The sequence below is a fragment of the Mercenaria mercenaria genome, chromosome 17 (assembly GCF_021730395.1).
Source record: "Mercenaria mercenaria strain notata chromosome 17, MADL_Memer_1, whole genome shotgun sequence".
Lineage (NCBI taxonomy): Eukaryota > Metazoa > Mollusca > Bivalvia > Venerida > Veneridae > Mercenaria > Mercenaria mercenaria.
The window spans coordinates 57,424,669-57,447,633 of record NC_069377.1 but is presented as its reverse complement, the minus strand read 5'-3'; the positions used below and the strand labels follow the sequence as shown (position 1 = coordinate 57,447,633).

At 34.4% G+C, this 22,965-nt stretch overlaps 1 protein-coding gene and 1 long non-coding RNA gene across 3 annotated transcripts; both read left to right on the top strand.

The window, feature by feature from the left end:
• The first annotated feature begins 1,209 nt into the window (after positions 1-1,209).
• Positions 1,210-16,902, top strand: LOC128550109 (uncharacterized). Of its 2 annotated transcripts, none has more exons than XM_053528271.1 (12): positions 1,210-1,730; positions 2,011-2,082; positions 2,328-2,411; positions 2,774-2,799; positions 4,264-4,354; positions 4,934-5,023; positions 5,555-5,728; positions 6,438-6,522; positions 7,131-7,312; positions 8,408-8,590; positions 9,513-9,611; positions 10,984-16,902. In XM_053528271.1, the coding sequence occupies exons 1-12, from the start codon at positions 1,260-1,262 to the stop codon at positions 15,193-15,195; spliced, it is 5,769 nt and encodes a 1,922-aa protein (XP_053384246.1). In that variant the 5' UTR covers positions 1,210-1,259; the 3' UTR covers positions 15,196-16,902. The 2 variants fall into 2 exon arrangements, with proteins under 2 accessions (XP_053384246.1, XP_053384247.1); XM_053528272.1 differs by having other exon boundaries at positions 2,331-2,411; positions 10,984-16,901.
• Positions 16,903-19,621: 2,719 nt separating this feature from the next.
• Positions 19,622-22,751, top strand: LOC123543500 (uncharacterized). Its single transcript, XR_006684984.2, has 3 exons — positions 19,622-19,682; positions 20,193-20,288; positions 22,370-22,751. It is a non-coding gene; the product is annotated as an uncharacterized LOC123543500 (long non-coding RNA).
• The last annotated feature ends 214 nt before the right edge of the window (positions 22,752-22,965 follow it).

Here is a 22,965-nt window from a genome sequence, read left to right as displayed (position 1 = left end):
ACCTGGGCAATACGGACAATTCAATTTGCCACCCCTGTGTGTATGATCAGTTTGACTGTGCCAAAACAGGAATTAATGTAAATATGGCAAGAACGCATATTTGATTCAGAAATTGCCAGTGAGAAAACGGTTGGTATTGAAAATTATGCGCTGGAGTGCAGAGTTATTCTATGAATTTGCATTTACAACCATCATTAAACAAAATGTATAATTAAAGAAAACGGCTATGATGCATGGTTTTATATTATAGTGGTTTCCTTTGTGCCTAAAACACTGATGGTTTCCTTGACAGATTTTAAACCACCTGCTAAAGTATTTCTTTTCCAACCTGAAATTGAAACTAAATTTGTATTAATCTGCATTTTTATTATAAAACAAACAAGTTTCATGTTTGAATTTTTTTTGTATTTAGGGGCCCGGATTCTACGTGACGGAAAAGGATTTCTCAATGCACTAACTGCCAAGCTGAGTCGTAATACCTTTGAACGGCTATATCTTCATCTGGGTTTCTAATGATGTGCTATTCGTCTCAAGAGAATATATGAGGTAAATGCTGTGTGCTTTTAATTTCTCAATGTTACTATATAATGATCATGGGTGTAAAAAGTTTTCGAACCACTCACCCCGCATGACGACAGGACAGCTGTTCTTTTGGTGACCCTCTACCGAGAAAGTTAAAATTTAAATGATGTTTTTAAATGAAACATGTTTAAAACTTTGAGGTGGGGGCAATCTTGATTCTTGAGTAAATGCTGTGTTTGGTAGGACTGGGACGATTACTCGGTTAATTTGATTCGATTCGATTACTAGGTGAAACCGGTTTCAATTTTGACAAACTGCTACTCGCTCTCAAACAATAAATCTCACAAATCTTTTTTTTGATGTTTATACATTTCTTTGACCAGCTCATAGACCTGCAGTATATTTTTGCTAAAACACATCAACTTTAACATAATAGTCTCAGATTTGCCTGTTGTGATATATCTAAAATAAAATACATCAAAATATGACTTAATTATTACACTCACTGCTTCTAAACGGTAAAGTCCGTAAGTTCCTAATGAAGTCAGCTGCTGGGAGTACCTTTATATGGTCGGCGGGAAAGAAAACAGCATTTTAAATATGGCGACCAATTAACCGGTTAGATTTGATTTCATACAAATGATTAACAGGTTTCAAAATTTTGAAATCATCCCAACCCTAGTTTTTGGACTTGACAATATTGCATCTACATCTTTTTGTTACATTTCAGCTCTCTGATGTCCTTGTGTGACCACATACATGAGATGTCACCAGATACAAACATTTATCTGTGTGAAATACTGCCAAGGGAATTAGACTGCTCTTACAACAAATATACAGGGCTAAAAACCGGAAGAGACCTTAGCCAAGTAAGATCTTGGATTGAGTCTATCAACAGAGCGGTTGAGGAGGTTTGTCATTATATCCCGTATTTGCAGTATCATGTCTACACCAAACATTTTCATGGTAAGGAACATTTAAGAAGGGATGGTCTACATTTGAATAGTGAGGGTGGTGAGATGTGTTGGAGGTCCATTAAGTTAGACATTTTGAATGACATGGACACACCTACTCAAGGCACCACAGGTTTCATTCTGGGTGATGAACAATGGCCTCCATTAAATAGCAGAGAGAAGGAATTCAACATTGAGGAGATATCGGAAGGTCTGCCAGCATTATACAGTGATGTTGTACAGTCAGTACTAGAGGTAGGTTTTCTTGATAATTGATTTATAGCCGTTGGTTAAAGTTTTTGATAAAGTCAAATATCTCTTACTATCAAAGATATTGACTTGAAACTTAAACAGTTATTTACTATCAAAGTCTCCACCATGAGAAACAATCCCCATAACTCTGATTTGAATTTCTGTTACTATCAAAGATATTGACTTGAAACTTAAACAGTTATTTACTATCAAAGTCTACACCAGGAGAAACAATCCCCATAACTCTGATTTGAATTTTGTACTTGTTCTTAAATTCTTTCAGAATACACATCAGATTATTGAAACAGTGACTGTATCCAGCACTTCGCAGCCGACACAGAATTTAACAGAAAAGGTTCGTTTATTAATCTGAAAGCATAGAAAGCAGTTTTTATGTATTATATATAGTATAAAGTATTGATTTGCATCTACTCCATTGTCTTGTTGTTTCTCCAGTTAGAATTTGAATTAAAACTATATCATTGTAAGACAGGATAATCAAGTCTTTATTAATAAACATATACATTTATTGTTGATAAAAATTCATTCTTCAAAAGTAATGGTCTTGTAGCAAATCTTAACTTTTACATTTTTATTTAGCAGCAGAGAATTTATAACAGAAGTCACCCCCGACCTAGGAGAAAATACCATAGGAGAAGGCCCAAGTGGATGCACAAGATGAATGTAATTATTTTACATCTGTACAGATTATATTTATTATTTACTTCTGTTATCATTAAGTTTGATGAATACATCATGCATATATTTAGCTTTCACACTCTATTAAAAACTTATTGCTTTGAATAACCTTTCCATAGATAAATTACTTGTTTGTTGTCACTAAAGCTTTTGTTGAATAGTGGCTTTGTTTATTGACTTGGAATTGAATAATATCAGTGCTGTATTTACATGGACTCATTTAACAATATTGTGCTATTTTATACTTGTGCATAAATGATTGCGTGTTTTAGCAAATCTTTTACTTTGTATATACTAATTTTTCATGTACTTAAATGAAAGTTTAATAAAAAAAATTTGCCTTGCAGTATATTAAGAAAGAGTTTCCTAAAAGGTCTGAATAGTTGAAGCATGTTTATTTCAGTTGAAAGCATGTCTGTTAAATTTAACTACAAGTGTGTCAACATTCAGGGTTGACAAATACTGTTTTATTGATTTTTAATATTCACTGCAGGTAATGATGACAGAAAATACTACCTTACATGCTGTACTGCCTATCACAGAGTTACCTACTTTGGTAGTATTTTCTGTCATCATTTTCAACAGTGTACTTGGTCTATTAGGAAAAACTTACATGACATTTTATTCCTCGTGTCCTATCAATTGAAAATATTACCATTTTTTACATGATGCATGTAGGTATGGTAGCTAGTTCCTCGCAAATTTAATTTGTTTATGTTCATACTTAGAATTCATTCAATCGACAAGGCTGTTGAATAGTTGAGCGTTGCTGTCCTCCGACAGCTCTTGTTTTAAAAGAACTCTGTTCTCTACATTTCCTGAAATAGTCTTTACTGAATTTTTAATTGAAAATGACATTCCTTTTCAATAGTGAAGTTTGCATGAATATTTGCATGAAAGATCTGGCTAAATCAAATCCCAAAATTTGTAATAACCTTATGCCTTACTAAATAGTCTGCCTTGAAATCAGTCACCATTCAGTGTTAATCCCCTAGTCCTGAATTTGGGATAAGAGTCAGAACATGTCATTAGCAAATTAAGCATGTTAGTATTTTGGAATGAAGTAAAGGTTAGTCTTATAAAATTTTGGATGTTTAATAGTTTTTTTTCCAGGTATAACATTATTTCCATAATAATGTTATTTGTATTGTTTTCTTGTATGTTCTTGTTATATTATTATTGTTATTTAAACATGTTCATAAACCCCATTTAATTGAACAAATATATTACATATACCGGATAGTAAATATTTCAGAAAATTACTGTTAGGTGTTTTAAGTTTCTCTGTAAAATCGAAATTTGTATTTTTTCTTTGAATTATTTTAAGCTCAAAATAACTTAATATTATGTTATAAGTTATAACACTGGTGTCTGTCTATTAAAAATTGTGTAGTTGTTTATTGATGTGTAAGACCAGTGTTTTTTGGTTAAATATATCAAGCTATGATAACTTTTATATAAAGTTATGTCGTTGCTATTGTTTTCTTCTTCTTTATGACATTGATAAATTTGAAAACCTGCTTTGGATGTACAATTCTTTAATGTGAGGACTTATGGAGGGTTTGTGGTTCTGCCCAGATTTCTGTGCTGCCTGAAGTAATGTCTAGGAGGGCACTTAAGATCTTCCTCCAGCATAAAAGTTTTAAAGTCACTATGACTATAGTTGTGTCAGTATTACGTTAAACTAAACAAAAAGAAAACAAAAATATAAATGTAGCATCAGTTCTCTCTGTTGAATTTAGAAAGTATATCTGGACAATGCAGCATTAAAGCTGAAATAAACTAAAGTGCTCTTTCAAATGGTTATGACATTAATTCCTTTTTTTCTAAATTTCAGACCGGCAGATGATAAGAATTTTGTTAATATTGAAGTTGGCAGTGGTGTTGTAGTTGCAGTTCCATCCTGCAAAGTGAATGGATTCTTTCGGGTTTGTTCATTAGTCCCAAGTTTGCCATATTTTATGGCCCAGGATTAGACTGTAGAAATACCATTTAGAATAGTAAGCAATAAGATAGAGCAACAGATAAGCTGCATGAGTCTGTAAATACCCAGTTATATTTGCAGAATACACATTAGAGTTTTCTTTAAATGCATATCAAAACACTATGTGTAGAACATAAAAAATACCCACGTCACATCCTGCTGATTCCATAGTATTGTAAATTAACAGTTTTTCCTCATAGTTTTGGAAAGTCCAAAAATATTTAAAGCTCTTGATATGTATGAAGAATGCCTGAAAAATAAAGAAGAATGTGTTTCTGGTCATTTCTGCACATTAGTAACATATGTATATTACTCTTGTACTTCAGAGTTAATATATTTAACGAAAGTTCATTATCCTTTCTCAGAAAAGTCCGTTATCAAACATGAAAATGAAGAAGTTGTTCAAGTAATTTATTGCTGCCAATAATATTACTCTACTTTAAATGTCAAATGTTGTCTGTGTTAGTAAACCCAGACTTACCATATTAAATTTAAACAACAGAATATCATTATCTTCATTCAGGACAGGACAGTTGTTGCAGTAGAAACAGAGTTTTGTAGACTAGGCCATAAAAGTGTATTGCCAGAGAACGTTGAAACAAAAAGAAGAAAGGTAAGAATGACCATACCAAAAATGTTTTACTGAAAAAGTTATCTGAAGTTGAAAGAAGATTACGTTTCTTGTTTTGAATTTATAATTTGACCAGACTGTTCGATGAAATGTGAAGCTGTTCAACTCACCTGGGTGTAAGCGTCTTACTGTGGTTAAATATTTGCATGCAAAGTTAAATGTTAGTAAACATTGCATGTATTAGATTAGATTCACAAGATGCCTCCCAGTCATGAAATGTTCTTACACGACTAAGTAAGACAACTATTTGTTAGTGGTAATCACTAAAGTGCTAGCTAGTTTAGACCAAGTTTTCTATCCCTGGAATGTTATTTGATAAATGTATACTTTCCCCACTAGGTAGGCAAGAATGACAAGGTCTTGGAGAAGTTGAAAGCTGGGAAAGATTTCTCTCATTACAACAGAATTGTACTGCACAAGACCATATGACTATAGTGTCTATCTGTTAACAGTTGCATGAATTCATTTGAGGGTCCTTATGTTGATACATTTGTATTTTTCTTTTAATTTCAGGTTGTGTCTTGGTTGTATTGCCCTGATTGTGCGGTTAAATGTTCCAGAGAGGATTTTTTACTTGATCATATCATTGTACAGCATTGCAGAACCGCCATAAAAGGAGGAGCAGCATATACAAAGAAGCCTAAGAATTCACGCCACAAACACTCAAAGACATTTAACAATCAGAAGGTAAAACTGATTTAGGCTGTGCTTTTAAAAAATTGGATTAGTGATACTTTTGATTAATAGTAAGCCAGTATTGTGAATTATAAAAATTTAGGATAATATAATCTTCTAAAAAAAACTTTAAAATGACTTATATATATAAGTTGTGATTTATGTTCTTATGTATCATTTTAAAAGAATTGTTAATTTATTTGTGCGCAAACCTGCAATTTTTAGCTGGACTATTTGAAAATATTTTAGGTTCTTATGTCACCCTTTCATGTGTCAAGTTTTGCATGTAAGCTGGTTTCTCCAGAACTACAAGGTCAATTTTTTTCAAACTTCACACCTGTCATCAGCATCCTCAGATAACTTGACAGGGCCAGATATACATAAATCTAGCTTTTTTGATGACTCCTTTAAACTTAAAATCTTGGGTTGTATTTAATCTGTAAAACAATTTCTGAAAAAGTATTAGGCTAAATGCTTTCAAAATTCACACATGTATGTCATTGATGAACTCACAGGGCAAGGTAATTACTTACTTTTTTGGTGAAACTTGTCCCCTTTTTGAAATAAAAGTCTTGTCGAAGATGCACATGTAATCATTTTTAGGAATATTTTATTTAAAGGCACAGACTTAAGATTGACTTGCTAATTAGATGATTAGGCAGTTGTGGGAGACATGCACTTTCTTCAAAAACAGCTCTAGCTAGTTTATATATCTTTTCAGGTATCTGATGTAGAAAGCAGTACTGTTTCAAAACAGAAGGGTTACAGTAACCGGTATATTGAAAAGGAGATTCCGTCATGTGAAGGTACAATAGTTGTATGAAATAACTAACTTGATCAATTCGTAGACAGAAAATTTATTGTTGTTCCCTGCATTTTTCGACGGAAGAGAGTGGGATATAGAAATAGGCTGCATCCATCTTTCCGTCACACTTTGTTTCTGGTTCATAACTCTGCCATCAATGAAGGGATTTTAAAATAACTTAGCATATATGTTCCCCATAATTAGGTGATGTGTCTTGCGCCAGACCTAGACCCCTAGCTCCAAGGTCAATGTCACAGTTAGAGGTCAAATGTTAAAACAGGGTCTGCAAGAACCAGGTCCCTAGGTCTAAGGTCAAGGTCACACTTAGAGGCCATAGTTGCTGGCCAGCTCGACATTCTGCCAGTGGGCATGCAGAATGTATTTCTAGTCTTCAAATATTAATATGTTTTTAAATGCGAATTTGTATGCACAATTAAAAACAGATGTAATGATACCATGAAAATCAGCAAGAGCTTTTTTTCTACAAAAGTCTCAACAATTTTTATTGCTCATATGTTTTCATACAATTACTTAAAAGAGCTTAAATAAACTGTATATTTTATTCTGACGGAAACTAATGATATAAACTGCATTTTGTTGCTGTTCCAGGTATGTTTTCTGTTTTTTCACCCTCTGAATGGAGAGACTTGCTTCAGCTGATGACTTTATCTTACCTATGTACCAGTGAGGGGATGAACCATGTCATATTGAATATGCTGATCATTCGGAATGTGGACCTATCACAGATAAAGTTATTACTGTCTGGTGATGTGGAACTCAACCCTGGACCTGTAAATATTTATAATTTACTGTTTATGCTTAAGTCAGTAATTGAAAATGATTTAAGAAGTGATTGTGCTCATTCAGTTTAGAATTATTATTGTCTATATAGCAATACTAAGTTGTAACTTTATACTATGATTTGCTTCAAACTGAAAGAAGCTGTTCCACACAATTGTCCACATCATATGACACAAGGCCCTTAACCCTGGTACCAATATTTAATGAATTATGCCCCCTTTTACTTAGAATTTAAGGTAAAGTTTTGATGCTCTCACTATATCTCAGTTATTACTGAATTCAAACCTAAAATATTTGTTCAACATCATCACTCACATCATATGACACAAGGGCCATAACTCTTGCACCAGTATAACATGAATTATCTCCCTTTTTACTTTGAATTTCAGGTTAAAGTTTTGATACACTTTCACTCTATCTCGGTTATTACTAAATGGATTTGATTCAAACTTATAATAGTTGTGCCACCTCATCAACCACCCCATATGACACAAGGTGCATAACTCTGGCACCAATTCTTCATGAATTATGACCCCTTTTCCTTGGAATTTAAAATTAATTTTGATGCATTTTCACTATATCTCAGTTATTAGGAAATGGATTTGATTCAAATTTTGTTTCACATCATCACCCACATCATATGACAAGATGGATAACTTTTGCACCATTATTGTATGAATTATGCCCCCTTTTTGCTTAGAATTATACTTAATATATAGTGTTTTGAAACACTTTATCTTTACCTCTCTTGTTACTTAATATTTTTGACACAAACTTGAGCTATTGCGCATCACTCTATTGATATGTAGGCGATTCTGTGGTCGTGTGGTTAAGGTCGCTGACTTCAAATTATCCCTCATCGATTTGGGTTCAAGCCTCACTTGACAGCTCTTGTTGAATTTTAAACTTTTATTCCATGATAGATTCTCTATTTTCAATTCAACCTGTTTGACAATTTGGTATTTTCAGTACAATTGTACCAAGGAAAACATTGCACATTTTTAAATATCCATTTTATTTCAGTTTAGTGTGACAATAAAAGAATTTCCAGACTTCATATTTGAAAGGCATTTTCAAAATTTTAGGATTACATTTGTCAGTGGGAGGATTGTACCTTTGCCAGTAGTACAGTTGGAGCTTTGGACCAACATATTGTAACTCATGCCGCCCGTTCTAATGGCTTGTGTTGCTGGGGTGACTGTGCATTTAATAAACCAGATGGCAGTGTACAAGACCTCGCAAGGCATGTTCTGCAGCATCTATATAATGTGAGTCTTTATTTTCTCTTGCTACAAAAGCATTTGACCTAGAGTCACATAACTTTACAGGAATGTTGGTCAGCATGTGTAGTTGTGCACCTGGGGTTTCGCGTCTGGATTCATTCAGTTGTGTAGGAGTTATAGCCCCTGACTTAGTTGAAAATTGGTCATTTTATTGTTGTGTCGCGTGTAGCTCCAAAAGTATTTGACCTAGAGTCTCCAAAGTTTACAGGAATGTTGGTCAGCATGTGCAGTTGTGCACCTGGGGTTTCTCGTCCAGATTCATTCAGTTGTGTAGGAGTTATGGCCCCTGATTTAGTTAAAAATTGTTCATTTTAATGTCGTGTCGCACGTAGCTCCAAAAGTATTTGACCTAGAGTCATCAAAGTTTACAGGAATGTTGGCCAGCATGTGCAGTTGTGCACCTGGGGTTTTGCATCCGGATTAAAATGTACTTGACTTAGAATCATAAAACATTAGAGGATTGTTTTATAGCCTACAAAGTGTTCTCTTTACAGGTTTTTTTTTCTGTATTTATGGAATGGTACCGGTTCCCGTGCCGATTTACTTTTCAGTTTTATTTTTTTTATTATTTTTTTATTACCGACGATTGGGAAAAATGGACACTTTCTGGCATTGGGAATGGTACCGTTTATCAGTACCGCTCATATTAGGGAAAAAAACCCTGCTTTAGGATTTTACTCAGCTAGGCCAAAGTTATGGCCAACTGAGCGAAAAATACACATAATGTTCTTAAAATTTTGTGTTGTAAACATCTTAAAAATAGTGAATTCTGTCAAAAATGTCTACTGGCAGAATAGTTGTTAAAATATTCTTTGATACTTATAACAGCTATAAAGTGATATAATTTTTAGTTACTTATGCTTTTGAATATTGTTTATACAGGTTGTTTTTTAAAATGGTTTTACAGGATAAAAACATATTTGTTTCCATTGAGGATTGGTATGCTGTAATACCAGGTGGAACACTAAATGCAACAACAGATTTGAACTCGTGTCCACAACATTTGGTTAGTAAGTTTCAATTTATAAAAAATAAAATTTGTGCTTTTTAACTCATCTTTTCAGAGAAATAATAGAGCTATTGTATTCACCTTCACGTCGCCTTCACTGATGGTTAAAGTTTTTGTCAAATATCTCTGTTACTGTCAAAGATTGCACCAGGAGAAACAATCCCTATAACTCTGCTTTGAATTTGGATATAGTTATGCCCCTTTTTAACTTGGATTTTTTTTGGTTAAGTTTCTGGTAAAAGTCAAATATATCTGTTACTATGAAAGCTTTTGACATGAAACTTAAAATAGTTACTATCAAAGTCTGCACCAGGAGAAACAGTCCCATTAACTTGAATTTAAATTTGGACGGAGTTATGCCCCCTTTTGACTTATTATTTTTGGTTATACATTTGTAGTTTTTGATAAAGTCAAATATCACTGTTACTATTAAAGTCCACACTAGGAGAAACAATACCCATGACTCTGAATAGAATTTTGACAGAGTTATGCCATTTTTTAACTTGTTTTGTTTAAAGTTTTATAAAGCGTTAAATATAGCAAAGCTTTTATTCAGTCAAGCACTGAGAAAAGTCGAGCGCACAGTATTACAAACAGCTCTTGTTGATCTTGTCGTACTAAATTAAATTAACTTCTGGCATTGAGAAAAATTGCTTCAAGCAACTAAAAGTATGTCACCTTATTTCATAAATTATTCGACCTGGAATGTTGAATCTTGTATGAATGTTATTCAACATAAAAAATATACTGCACCGGGAATTTTTATATGGAATAACCTGCACCTGTTTTAGTTTCTTGTATCTTGTGTTTATAGATACTGCTTTGTAATATTACACCCAACCACAATTAGCTACTTTTTAGGTTCATTTTATTGCTTTTGTTCGTTCCCTGGTAATATCTACCTCCAGTCATAACTTTTCCAGTTTTTATTTCTCTACGTGGAAGATAAATTGAAAGTTAAATTGGTCTTGCAATGTCAGAAAGTTACATTATGACCATACAGTGACTGTTACCAGAAACACCTGTATTTACATTAAAGACAACTAGTATGACTTCAGTAGAAAGAATTTAATGTATTGCATTTGATAGCAGTCGTTTTACTCCTCATCAGTATTTAATGATGTCAACATTTGTGAGTATGTGGTAGGAGGAAAGAATAATGGAAATGCTACTATTTTCAGATTTTCTAAATGTTCTTTTTTAGATTTCAAAACATCTGGTCAGTACATTCAATTTTTGTCTTACTGTATGACTAGGTCATATACCATGAAATTAATAAGAGTCCTACACTTTATTGGATTTTGATAGAGCACTACTCTATAGGATTGTGTCAAAAGGTAACCTTGATTATATTTGCTTTAATTTTCAGAGATCTCAGCTGAAATTGCTCCTGTTTGATGAAGTCTTTAAAATCACATCAGACTCGTATACAGTTGACCAACATTTGCGTTACTTAGACTTTGAACGTGTGCACTACCCAACAAACTTTGGTATTAAAAGAGATGAATTCATTCGTAAAAGAACAGAATTAGGTGAACACTGGGACAACTATTTGGGCCAAGAAGAAATGCAGGTCCCACCTGTTACAAGCAAGACACACAAGGCTGAAAGTGTTCCCAGGCCATTTTATACAGTTTATAGTGATAAGAAATATCATGTTGTTACTACAGATCGTCCAGAATTTGCATCTAACTTAGCACATTCTGTTAAATTGAAATCTGATAGAAAACGGAAGTGTGAAGTTTCAGAACCATTGTCAGATACAGAGTATTTTATGAATGATTCTTGGTTTGGAAATTTATTGCATAATTTGTCCTTGTGTAAAGTTGCAATGAATCTACAATCTCAGATTTTGCAAAAATTAAAGGAATGTAACTTTTTAAGTCCTAACACACAGCATGTTTTTGCGCTTGAAAGAGAAGCATATAAATTAGGTTCTTTGGAAAACTGTTCAGCAGGAACTTTTGTATACACCGTTTTTAAATGCGACATAGGCAACAGAAGTATTTACTATATCAGGTATATAGAGACAGGAATATATATTGGTATTATGGAACAAAAATACCTTAATCGATTAAGAGAATCACTTCAATTTTCTGATGAAAATGTATTGCTTCATAATGTCTTGACAGTGGAAGACTTAACAAAAAATCAAGAGGAATTAAAAAGAGCTAACGACTTGAAGAGGAAACGACCAGATAAAATATTTAAGCATTCTGTCAATAAAATCATTCCTCAGAAAATAGAGGAACTCAAGGACACTGAAATGATGTCTGATATAAGTCTTGAATCTTTCCTTGTACATTGTTTACCTAATAAGTCAAAAAGTTCCATTAACAACATGGAAGATCAGTTCATTGAAGCTGAAAATTATCAAGAGAAGTCTGAGGAAATTAAAGACTGTCTTCTTGACTTCAGAATGAACAGACTTGATGTTTCAGCCAAATGTTCCAAAGACATTCTAGAGAAAACATCTAATAGTGTCAACAATCTTTTTGAACAGTCAAAGATTTTAAATTTTCTTAGCGGAGATATAAAAGCTAAACCTGAACTTTTCAAAGGAACATCAAGATTTGAGTCAAATTTTCTTGATAACTCTCATGTAGTAACATCATTAAGAAACAAGACCTGTCATTTATATTTGAATAAAAACTTGATGGAACTGAAGAAATTTTATGCTAAATGGTTTCCAGAATTATGTGAAGAATTAAACATCCCGGACCAGACTGTTGATATTCCAATAAACCAACCAGTTACTAAACGACTGAAAAAATCCAACAATATTAGACCATTACAGATAAGAAGAAAAACACTAGAGGAGAAAGTACCAGTGTCTGTTCAGTTTCGAAAACCAGGAAATCACACAATTTATGAAAGTTTTTGTTTAGCTTTAATTGAAAGGGGAAAGTTGATTATTCAGTCAATAAATGATTGTGGCATAGTTGCTTGTATGAATGATTACAGTGACATAGATGGATCTTTTAAAGAAAATAATTTTGTTTATACAACGAAAATATCACAAGAAACTGGCGAGTACTTTTACTGTAGTTGCAGTATATACAGGACACTTATTAACTGTGATGAGACTGAAAGTAATGGTGATGAATTTCATGTAATTGATTTGGAGGATGAAAGTGTAATTACATGTATGCATTGTAAGTTTCTGAAAAATTCTGTGATTCCTTGCATAGTGAATGGAGAAGAGTTGGTTGAAACCAATCTTAGTAAATTCATCAAAAATGCTCTAAGTTTTAAAGGAAAAGATATTGTGGAATTAATACGAGGGAAGGAAACACGCAAGTTTTCTGTTTTAACTGGAGATGATGACTATCCAACATTTGTCCATTTAACCTACAAGAAACAAGTAAAAAGGTATATTGCCTCATGTTTGAATGGTTATTGTAAGGCTTTAAAAGGTCACAAAAGAAATATAGAGTATTTATCTTCTGCAGAGGTCTGTAAACATCTTTCTGTTTTGAAAAGTAATAAAGATTGCTGGGAAGACATTCTTGACTTTGAATCATTGCTAACTAATGACATTCCCAAAAGTGACTCTGTTGTTGAAGAAGAAGATGAATTATGGATAAATACAGATGTTTTGGATGCAAATTTTAAAGGAAACTTTGATGTGAACACAGGGTTATGGAATTTCGAATGTAGGAGTGATCACCCACCAAGTAAAAGAGACAGTGAACTTTTACAAAGTAACTTGATTTGCCGTGATGGCTGGAATGATAGAACTTTAACTCGACTGGATGATGGGTGTTTGAAAGGCCCAATACTGTGTCCTGACATTCCTGAAAATACATGTGAATGTGGTAGTGGATGGCTTAAAAGGGAGGATGATGATGAGTATAGTGAACTAGGTTTGACAGAAATAGAAAAATCACCAAAGAGCCGTATTTTGACTATATATACACAATTAGCTCCAGTTAAGTGCGAGGTTCATACACGGGTATGTTATAATAAAGAAAGTCCTTGTAAAATTATGTGGAATGAAGGTGAATTAGACTCACTGCATGTGCTGAGCAGGGAAACTGCTGCAGGGGATGAGATAGGCTGGGAATTTGTTTCAATGGTTATGAACTCTGGTTGTACCTTTGCGTCTTTTTGCAAATATAAGACAGAAAATTACAAAATTAGACATGGAAATGCAAAGTTTATGAGTCCAACACTTTTTATAAGATGGTGGTTCAGTTGGGCAGCAAATATGAAAATTGAGTTTAGAGTGCCTTGCAAAAGTTGTGGTTTTAAACCACGGCGCTTGTGTTGTGATGGTACAAGAGTAGGTGTGGGCTTTCGTCATGCCAGTTATGAGGAAATAAATAAAACTGATGAAGGTGCCCCTGTTAATGAAACTTTACATAGAAGAATGGATAGATGTTTTCTAAAAAACATGAAAGAATTAGAAAAACAGGAAGTTATTCAGTTTAGATCTACTTTAGATTATTTAGCACGCAGAGTTATACAAGGTGTTAAAGATGATGAAGTCATACCTGATGTTGAACTGGAAGAAAGAGTTAATTCTTTGAACGACATTCTACCTGATGAAATTTCACCTTCATTTTCTAGATTTATAGCTATGGCAGACCATGACAATGAAAAGTTGGCTTATGCTTTTGTTTTGAAAATGTTAGCAACCACAGCATCTATAACAAGTTTGTTACCACCACCATTTTGTGGTCGGTTACAGCAGTTTCTCAACAATCCAACAGTTGAAAATACAGAGTATAATTTTATTATGAGTGAAATGCGTACTTATGCACCTGAAATAAGAGATCTCATTCATGCTGCCTTAAGGAAAAATAATTCTATGTTACCACATGACTTGAGGTTGTTCTTACAGTATATAGTTAATGAATCTTTGAGTTTAAAGGTAACTGAACCAGAACCAGCAGTTCCGCAAGCAGATACATACAATCCTGAAAAGTTTGGCAGGGCGTATTACTTCAATGAATATGGTATGAAATTGAGAAATGTGAGAAAGTTCAGTATTGATACTGACAGAACTGTTAGAAATAATGTTGATCATGATGATGAAACTATGGATTTTGATAGGTGTCATAAACTGTTCTCTAAAACTCAGACCTCAGCTCGTGGAACTTCAAATTTATTTCTTTGGTTTTGTGCAGATCATGGACATTGTTATGGATTTCATATGACAGGTGCAGAAGGTAGAAAAGACCCAGCAGCATCTCTTTATTCCTATCTCGAAAAGCCTCCTCATGACATTTTTTATGATTTTGCATGTAATTTACAGGAGTATTGTTTAAACAGAGAAAGTGGTTATTACAAAGATGTTCGTTTTTTTCATGACATTTTTCATGGCTATTCACACAAATGTTCATGTGCATTTAGGTCAAGTAGGCTGCAGGGTTTTGAAACTGTAAATTCTGAAATATGTGAGCAGTTCAACAGTTTCATACAATGCATTAAAAAATCTGCTCGACAAATGTCACAGTCCCATTTCTGTTTTTATCTTCATTTTTTTTTGCATCCGTGGAATGAAAAAGGTCACCATATCAAATCAAAGGAAAAGCTAGTTAACACTGTAGAGGCCACATTTATGACCATATCTTAATGAAACTTGGTCAGAATGTTGATCTTGAAGATCAATAGCTCAAGTTCAAATCTGGGTCAGGTGGGGTAAAAAACTAGGCCACTAGGTCAAATCAAAGGAAAAGCTTGTTAACACTCTAGAGGCCACATATATGACTGTATCTTCATGAAACCTAGTCGGAATGTTAATCTTGATGATATTTAGGTCAAGTTCGAATTTTGGTCATGTGGGGTCAAAAACTAGGTCACCAGGTCAAATCAAAGGAAAAGCTAGTTAACACTTTAGAGACCACATTTTTGACCATATCTTAATGAAACTTGGTCAGAATGTTAATCTTGATGATCTTTATGTTAATAGGTCAGGTGAGTGATACATGGCCATCATGGCCCTCTTGTTTTTAAATAGCTGTGTCATTTTTTTATGTCAGCTTTAACTTCTTGTCAACTTTAACTTCCTTTATGACTGAATTTTTTTTGTAGCTATGTCAGCTGTTATTTCCTCTATGTTTTTGTTTCCTAGCCATATCAGATGTTGTTTCTTTATGTGCTGCCTTTTGTCATTCCCATATCAATTGTAATTTCCTATCTGTATTTTTATTTCATAGCGATGTGACTTTTTTTTGTTTCCTTCATGTATTTATTGCATAGCAATAACAGTTGTAATTTTCTTCATGTTCTGTATTTTTTCCTAAGACATATCAGTTGTAATTTCCTTTATGTATTTTTTTTTCATAATGATGTCAGTTTTATTTTCCTTCGTGTATTTTATTGCATAGCAATAACAGTTGTAATTTTCTTAACATATTGTTTTTTTTTTTCAGTTAGACATATCAGTTGTAATTTCCTTTATGTATTTTCATGCCCCCAAAGGGAGGCATATAGTTTTTGAACCGTCTGTCAGTCTGTCCGCAATTTTCGTGTCCGGTCCATATCTTTGTCATCGATGGATGGATTTTCAAATAACTTGGCATGAATGTGTACCACAGTAAGACAACGTGTCGCACGCAAAACCCAGGTCCGTAGCTCAAAGGTCAAGGTCACACTTAGACGTTAAAGGATAGTGCATTGATGGGCGTGTCCGGTCCATATCTTTGTCATCCATGGATGGATTTTCAAATAACTTGGCATGAATGTGTACCACAGTAAGACAACGTGTTGCGCGCAAGACCCAGGTCCGTAGCTCAAAGGTCAAGGTCACACTTAGACGTTAAAGGATAGTGTATTGATGGGCGTGTCCGGTCCATATCTTTGTCATCCATGGATGGATTTTCAAATAACTTGGCATGAATGTGTACCACAGTAAGCCGACGTGTCGCGTGCAAGACCCAGGTCCGTAGCTCAAAGGTCAAGGTCACAATTAGACGTTAAAGGATAGTGCATTGATGGGCGTGTCCGGTCCATATCTTTGTCATTCATGCATGGATTTTAAAATAACTATGCATGAATGTGTGGCACAGTAAGACGACGTGTCGCGCGCAAGACCCAGCTCCGTAGGTCAAAGGTCCTAAACTCTAACATCGGCCATAACTATTCATTCAAAGTGCCATCGGGGGCATGTGTCATCCTATGGAGACAGCTCTTGTTCTCATAGCGGTGTCATTTTTAGCTCACCTGTTATTTCCTCTATGTATTGGTTTTTTCTCTGAGACAAATCACCCGTAATTTCATTGATTAGTTTGCTTCTTAGTTAGAATAAGTGCATTCTAAATAAACAGAAAACTTTTTCGAAGTTGAATCTAACCTTCCTGATTGAGACCTTCCTTTCCCTTACTTGTCTGTCGACCTCATCGTGGTGTAAGGGTGTGAACATTATACCAATAACTCGAGTATAGTGGCCAACGGACAGACACTACTGAACAAACTTTGTATTTGAAACTCGAATACATTTTTCCATGCTATATGAAAACAAATCAAGTTTGTATTTTAGCAAATAAAATAGGGTTATTATAACAGTAGCTTGATCTGGGATGCAGTATTCGGCTCGAGTGGATTTTGCCAGATCGGATCTCACGAGGCGCGCAAGCTAGGGGTGAAAAGATGCCACGCCCTGGGGTTTTAAAGTTGTACATAGACTTAAATAGGATTTTTGTTTAAAAAATCTTCTTGTCTGAAACCACAAGACCTAGGCTTTTGATGTTTGGTATGAAGCATTGCCTTGTGGTTCTCTACCAAGATTGTTCAAACTATGCCACTGGGATGAAAAGAGGCCCAGCCCAGGGGGGTCACAAGTTTTACATAGGAAAAACAAAATCTTGTCAACATCCCCACGTGAATTATATTATTATTATTATTATACCAGATTTATATAGCGCCCTTTTCATGATCAATTTCACGTTCAAATGCGCTTTACATATTTCAAATGCAGCCACACAGGGCGCATAATTCATCCTCTACAAGTACAGACACAGAGCGATCTGACCAGAGGGACAGAGTGAGACAAAGCCCCCACGACAGAGAGATCAGAAATCAGATACAGGCTTGTCCGGCTAACTTAGCCTAGCTTGTTGCGAATAGACAGCCTGGTTCTTTAACGTGCCCAGTGTAGAGCACTGATACATGCAAGGATTGCCTGGGTTCCTGACCAGTATACCTCTAATTGGGTGGGAAACACTGAAAAGCGTTTCTGAAAATTCCCGAGTAGCTGCCGGGGATCGAACCCCGACCTCAGGATTGGAAGGCCAGTGTGCAAACCACTGAGCTATCTGTCCACATATGAGGACGAATAATATCAAGACGCAGTGTCTTTTATCAAATCGTCACTAACAGCATACACCTGCCTGGGGATTGAACTCGCAGCCCCGCGATCCATAGACCAACGTTCTCCCTACTGAGTTAAGCTGGCGGGCTCTTATATTGTTGTAGGATATGTACATATCATTCTGTATATCTGTTTTTTGCCTGTAAATGCCATTCAAGAAAGGGGGTAGGTTTGTCTGAAGAAAAATTGTAAGAAATTAATCGGATAAGCCTATATAGAATTGCTATTTTTATGTGTCTGAAATGCGTTCTTACTGAAAGAATCACATTTTAATGGTCATTTCTCAATTTTGGGTCATGTGACAGGGTAATTTCTTATAATGGAAGTCTATGGGAAAAGTAATAGGAGTGTCTGACCTAAAGTGAATTTTCTACACTAGTGAATTAAATGAAAGAACTGATTCTGAGGGAAGATTTCGTGATTATACATTCTTCTGTTGGATTGTTTTAGGATAATCAAAGCCTCTTAGGTTGTTCAGCAATAAAATTACAGGAATTAAGTCCATTAAGTAAATATTTTCAGTCATTATCAGCACCAGGGGTCCTCAGTTTTGGCATTGGTATTATTTCAAACAGGTGATTGCATGTGACTAAGGTGATACTTGCAGTATTTGATGTCTGAGAATTTTCTTTGTGTGCAGAACATAAGGAGGGGTGGAGTGTAAGATGAATGTATAGTTTTCTTTTCATAAATCTTTCATTTAGGTCTGCATACAGATTTGACCGGTTATGATTCCATGAAGATTTTATGACAAGACTGTAGGAAACCTGTTTACTGACAGTGCCAGAGTGGTTATTGTTGAAGAATAGTAAAGGTAGGACACTGAAATACATTCTTTTAGACAGGCATAACTTAAAATTTGCTCCTAAAACCTTCTGCATTATATATGGAAACTTTTTCTCTTTTCCTTGAAGCAATAACAGTCTGCGGGATGTAATTTTGTGTTTTATTTGTCCTTTTTGGGTTTTTACTGATAATGTTTAATTCATATCAGATGTTTTTCACTGATTCAGTCGCTCAAAAGTTGAATTGAAAGCAGGAGTTACATTGAAATTTGAATATTAAGATATCTTTAAGCTTCCTGCTCATAAGAGTATGTCAAAAAAGTGCTTGAAGAAGCACAAGAAGTTTAATTGTCATATATTCTCAAGAGAAAAAGACTGCCCCAGAATCACTAATCCTGTTAAGGTGTTGTTTGTTTGTTTCAATTGGAATTTATATTGCAAAATATAGCTATTTTACTTGTACTTGTAAGTGTTCAGGCTACAGTCACATTATGTAGGCATTCTGAGGATCAAATGTTGGATAGAGCTGGAAAATTATTTCTCATTCTGACAAAATGACTTCTGGATAGGTTTACACATGTCTAAATAGATTTACAGCATTATGTACAGGTTTTATAACTTATTTTCAGTGCTGGTAATACTGACTTTGTCAGAAAAAATGCCCAAATTGAATCTTGGAGTAATCAGAATTGAAATATTGGTACATATTAGAAGTGAATTATCTCCCTTTAAATCTTTATAATTATAATATTTCAACTTTTAACTGTTTCAGTAAGGTATTTTGGGCTTGGAAATGTTATTTTATGTACAAGTAGTTAGACAGACAGTCTTAATTGTAAAAATGTGTTCTAAAAGATGCATTTAGGCTGTCCATGGTCTAAAATTGTGTGATTTCAAATAAACCTAAAAATGGCACTCTAGGGATGCTTGACAGCTATTTATTTGAGAGTAAAGTACTTCTCAAGGGTAAATTTATTTATTTTTTGGCAAGATTATGCTTCTCCTTATTGAATGTTGCAGGTTATTTTGCAAGTGATTGTGTCTTTATTAGTAATAGCAGCTTTTATCTGTGGCCCTATGGCCAGAAACTGATGAAAACATTTAACTGCAGTGGGGCTTTATCTGAAAGACCTGTAAGTCCTAAAATATTGTAATGGTAGTGTAAATAGTGTGTAAGCTCTATATAAATATCAGCTAGTGTTTGTTTTCTGTCTATTTAATGCTTAAGTCACTTTCAGTAATCCCCTAGGATGAGAAAATGTGTTGACAATGAAGAAATCACTGTTTTTAGTGATGGGTGGGGTATGAAAACAGTACCCTGCTGCAGCATTTATGTTTAATATTGTATGTAAGTAGTGTTTATTTAAAGGGGACTACATGCACTCAATACAGGAGGGGTTTTAGACATCTTGCATCAACACTGACTTCCTGGTGGTCATTTGAATAAGAAAATGCAGTTTTATTTCATATTTTCAGTACAGTTGACATAAGACACTGTGACATACTATACAGAAAGTGGTACTGGTGGCTAGAATTTTGGATGGGAGTGAAAACAACACATTTGTTACTTTGGTAAGTGTTTACTTTAAAGGTATAATAACTGAAAGGCATGTATATTGAAATTTTATATTCTCTAGGTCAGAGATTTCTATTACAAGCCGGCTTTTGATTGGTTGAAAAAGTGTAGGGAAACCCCTAAGATTCAATGAGGCGTAAGCTGATTGGATAAAAAGGTTATGTTTACAATTATAAAATTTGTGTCAAAATCAAGCAATAAAATGTTTTCTGAGAAATGTGGAATATTTTACTAGTGTCTGGCTGAATGGTAGACTTTACAATTCTGTATTTAGAAAAGTAGGTGACAGTGGGCATTTTGCCTCTAAATGCCATTCAAGAAAGGGGGTAGGTTTGTCTGAAGAAATATTGTAAGAAATTTGATCGGATAAGCCTATATAAAATTGCTATTTTTATGTGTCTGAAATGCTGTCTTACTGAAAGAATCACATTTTAATGGTCATTTCTCAATTTTGGGTCATGTGACAGGGTAATTTCTTATAATGGAAGTCTATGGGAAAAGTAATAGGAGTGTCTGACCTGAAAGTAAGAGTTATACTTGCAGCATTATTTATTATCCTGTTCACAGGAAGAAACAATACCTATTTAAATACTATATAGATAATTTTACAGAGTAATCTGACTAAAGACAGATCCTACTAGCCACTCAAATTCATTAACTAAAAGAAAGAGTTCTATTTAACAATATGACCCTATATTGAATAAGTAATGTTTAATTGACCAGTAATTATGTTAAACAAATGATATTAAGTTATAAGTCAATTCCTACAACTTCTTTATGGTCAGTCTATACAAGCTTTATTAAAGATCTTTAAAATTTGTCTTTTCTTTGTTGTTTTTAGCTCACCTGAGCCAAAGGCTTATGGTGAGCTATTGTGGCCGCTCAATGTCCGGTGTGCGGTGTCCGGCGTCCGTCTGTCAACATTTTCTAAAAAAATCTTTTTCTTGAAAACCACTGGGCAGAATTACACTTAACTTCACAGGAATGATCATTGGGTGGTCCCCTTTCAAAATTGTTCAAAGAATTGAGTTCCATGCAGAACTCTGGTTGCCATGGCAACTGAAAGGAAAAACTTTAAAAATCTCCTTGTCCAAAACCACAAGGCCTAGGGCTTTGATATTTGTTATGTAGCATCATCTGGTGGTCCTCTACCAAAATTGTTCAAATTATCCCCCTAGGGTCAAATATGGCCCCACCCCGGGGGTCACATGGTTTATATAGAGTTATATAGGGAAAACTTAATCTCTTCTTGTACAAAACCACATGGCCTGGGGCTTTGATATTTAGTATGTAGCATTATCTAGTGGTCCTCTACCAAGATTGTTCAAATTATCCCCCTAGGGTCAAATATGGCCCCGCCCCGGGGGTCTCAAGTTTTACATAGACTTATTTAGGAAATAAAGTTTTAAAATCTTCTTGTCTGAAACCACAACTCTTAGACCTTTGACATTTGGTTTGTAGCATTGTCTTATGGTCCTCAACAAAAATTGTTCAAATTGTACCCTTTGGGTGAAAAGAGGCCCTGCCCTGGGGGTCCCAAGTTTTAGAGTTATATAGGAAAAACCTTTAAAAGTGTCTTCTTGTCAGAAACATGACCTAGGCGTTTGATATTTGGTATGATGCATTGTCTAGTAGTCCTTTTCCAAAATTGTTCAAATTATGCCCCTGGGGTTAAAAGAGGTCCCTTCCTGGGGTCTCTTAGTTATGTTGTGAGTTATATAGGAGAAATACTTAAAAATCATCTGATCCTATTTTCAAGACTATTTAATTATATAATTACCTGATGACCCAAGTAATATGATGTCATTTGATTGTGACCTTGACCTACTGACTTACTTTCTTGTTTTTTAAGATACAGCCTTGAAATTTTGATGACTTTCACAGTTTTGCACACAAATTGTAAAACTGAATTTCATTGACCATGAATGTGACCTACTGACTTTTTTAATATTTCATCATCAGTTTTACATTTGAAACATGTAGCTGATATTACTCAGGTGAGCGATCCAGGGTCATTATGACCCTCTTGTTTTTATGTTAATATATAATGCCTAATGTGGGTATTTTCATATTTCAGGCTTCACAGTTTTTATTTGTTTCAAGAAGAACAATGTCATTTACAGGTGAATTCCATTGGGTTTACACATGTTCATATGATGTAGCTGGAACTGAATTGAGTGCCGTGGAGAGCAAATGTAGGTTACCTTTGCAGGTTACATTGGTAGAATTACTAAGCCTTTTATTTTATTATATTTTAAGTAATCATTGGAAAAATATAAAGCGGTTATCTTCATAGTTATACATTTTTCAATCAAACTGTGATTATTAAATTTAAAACTTAAACTTTCAAGAGGGCAGAAACCCACTATGAAGATAGTTTCATGCCACCTAAAAATAAGTAAAATAATTCATCTTAACAGCACAGTGCCAAACCAGGAATAAGAACTAAAGAGTATAATGAGACATTCTTGATACATAAATTCCCTTAATTTGAGTAGAAGTATTATATAATTCCTGCTTTGTTTTAGCTCGACTGTATGAAGTATATGGAGAGCTATCCTTCTCGACCTGGTATTGGCAACACTCCAGGTTCCAACCTTGGTTAAAGTTTTTTTACACTTTCTCCTTTTCTAGCTCATCTGTAACGTAGTGACGGTGAGCTTTTGTGATCAC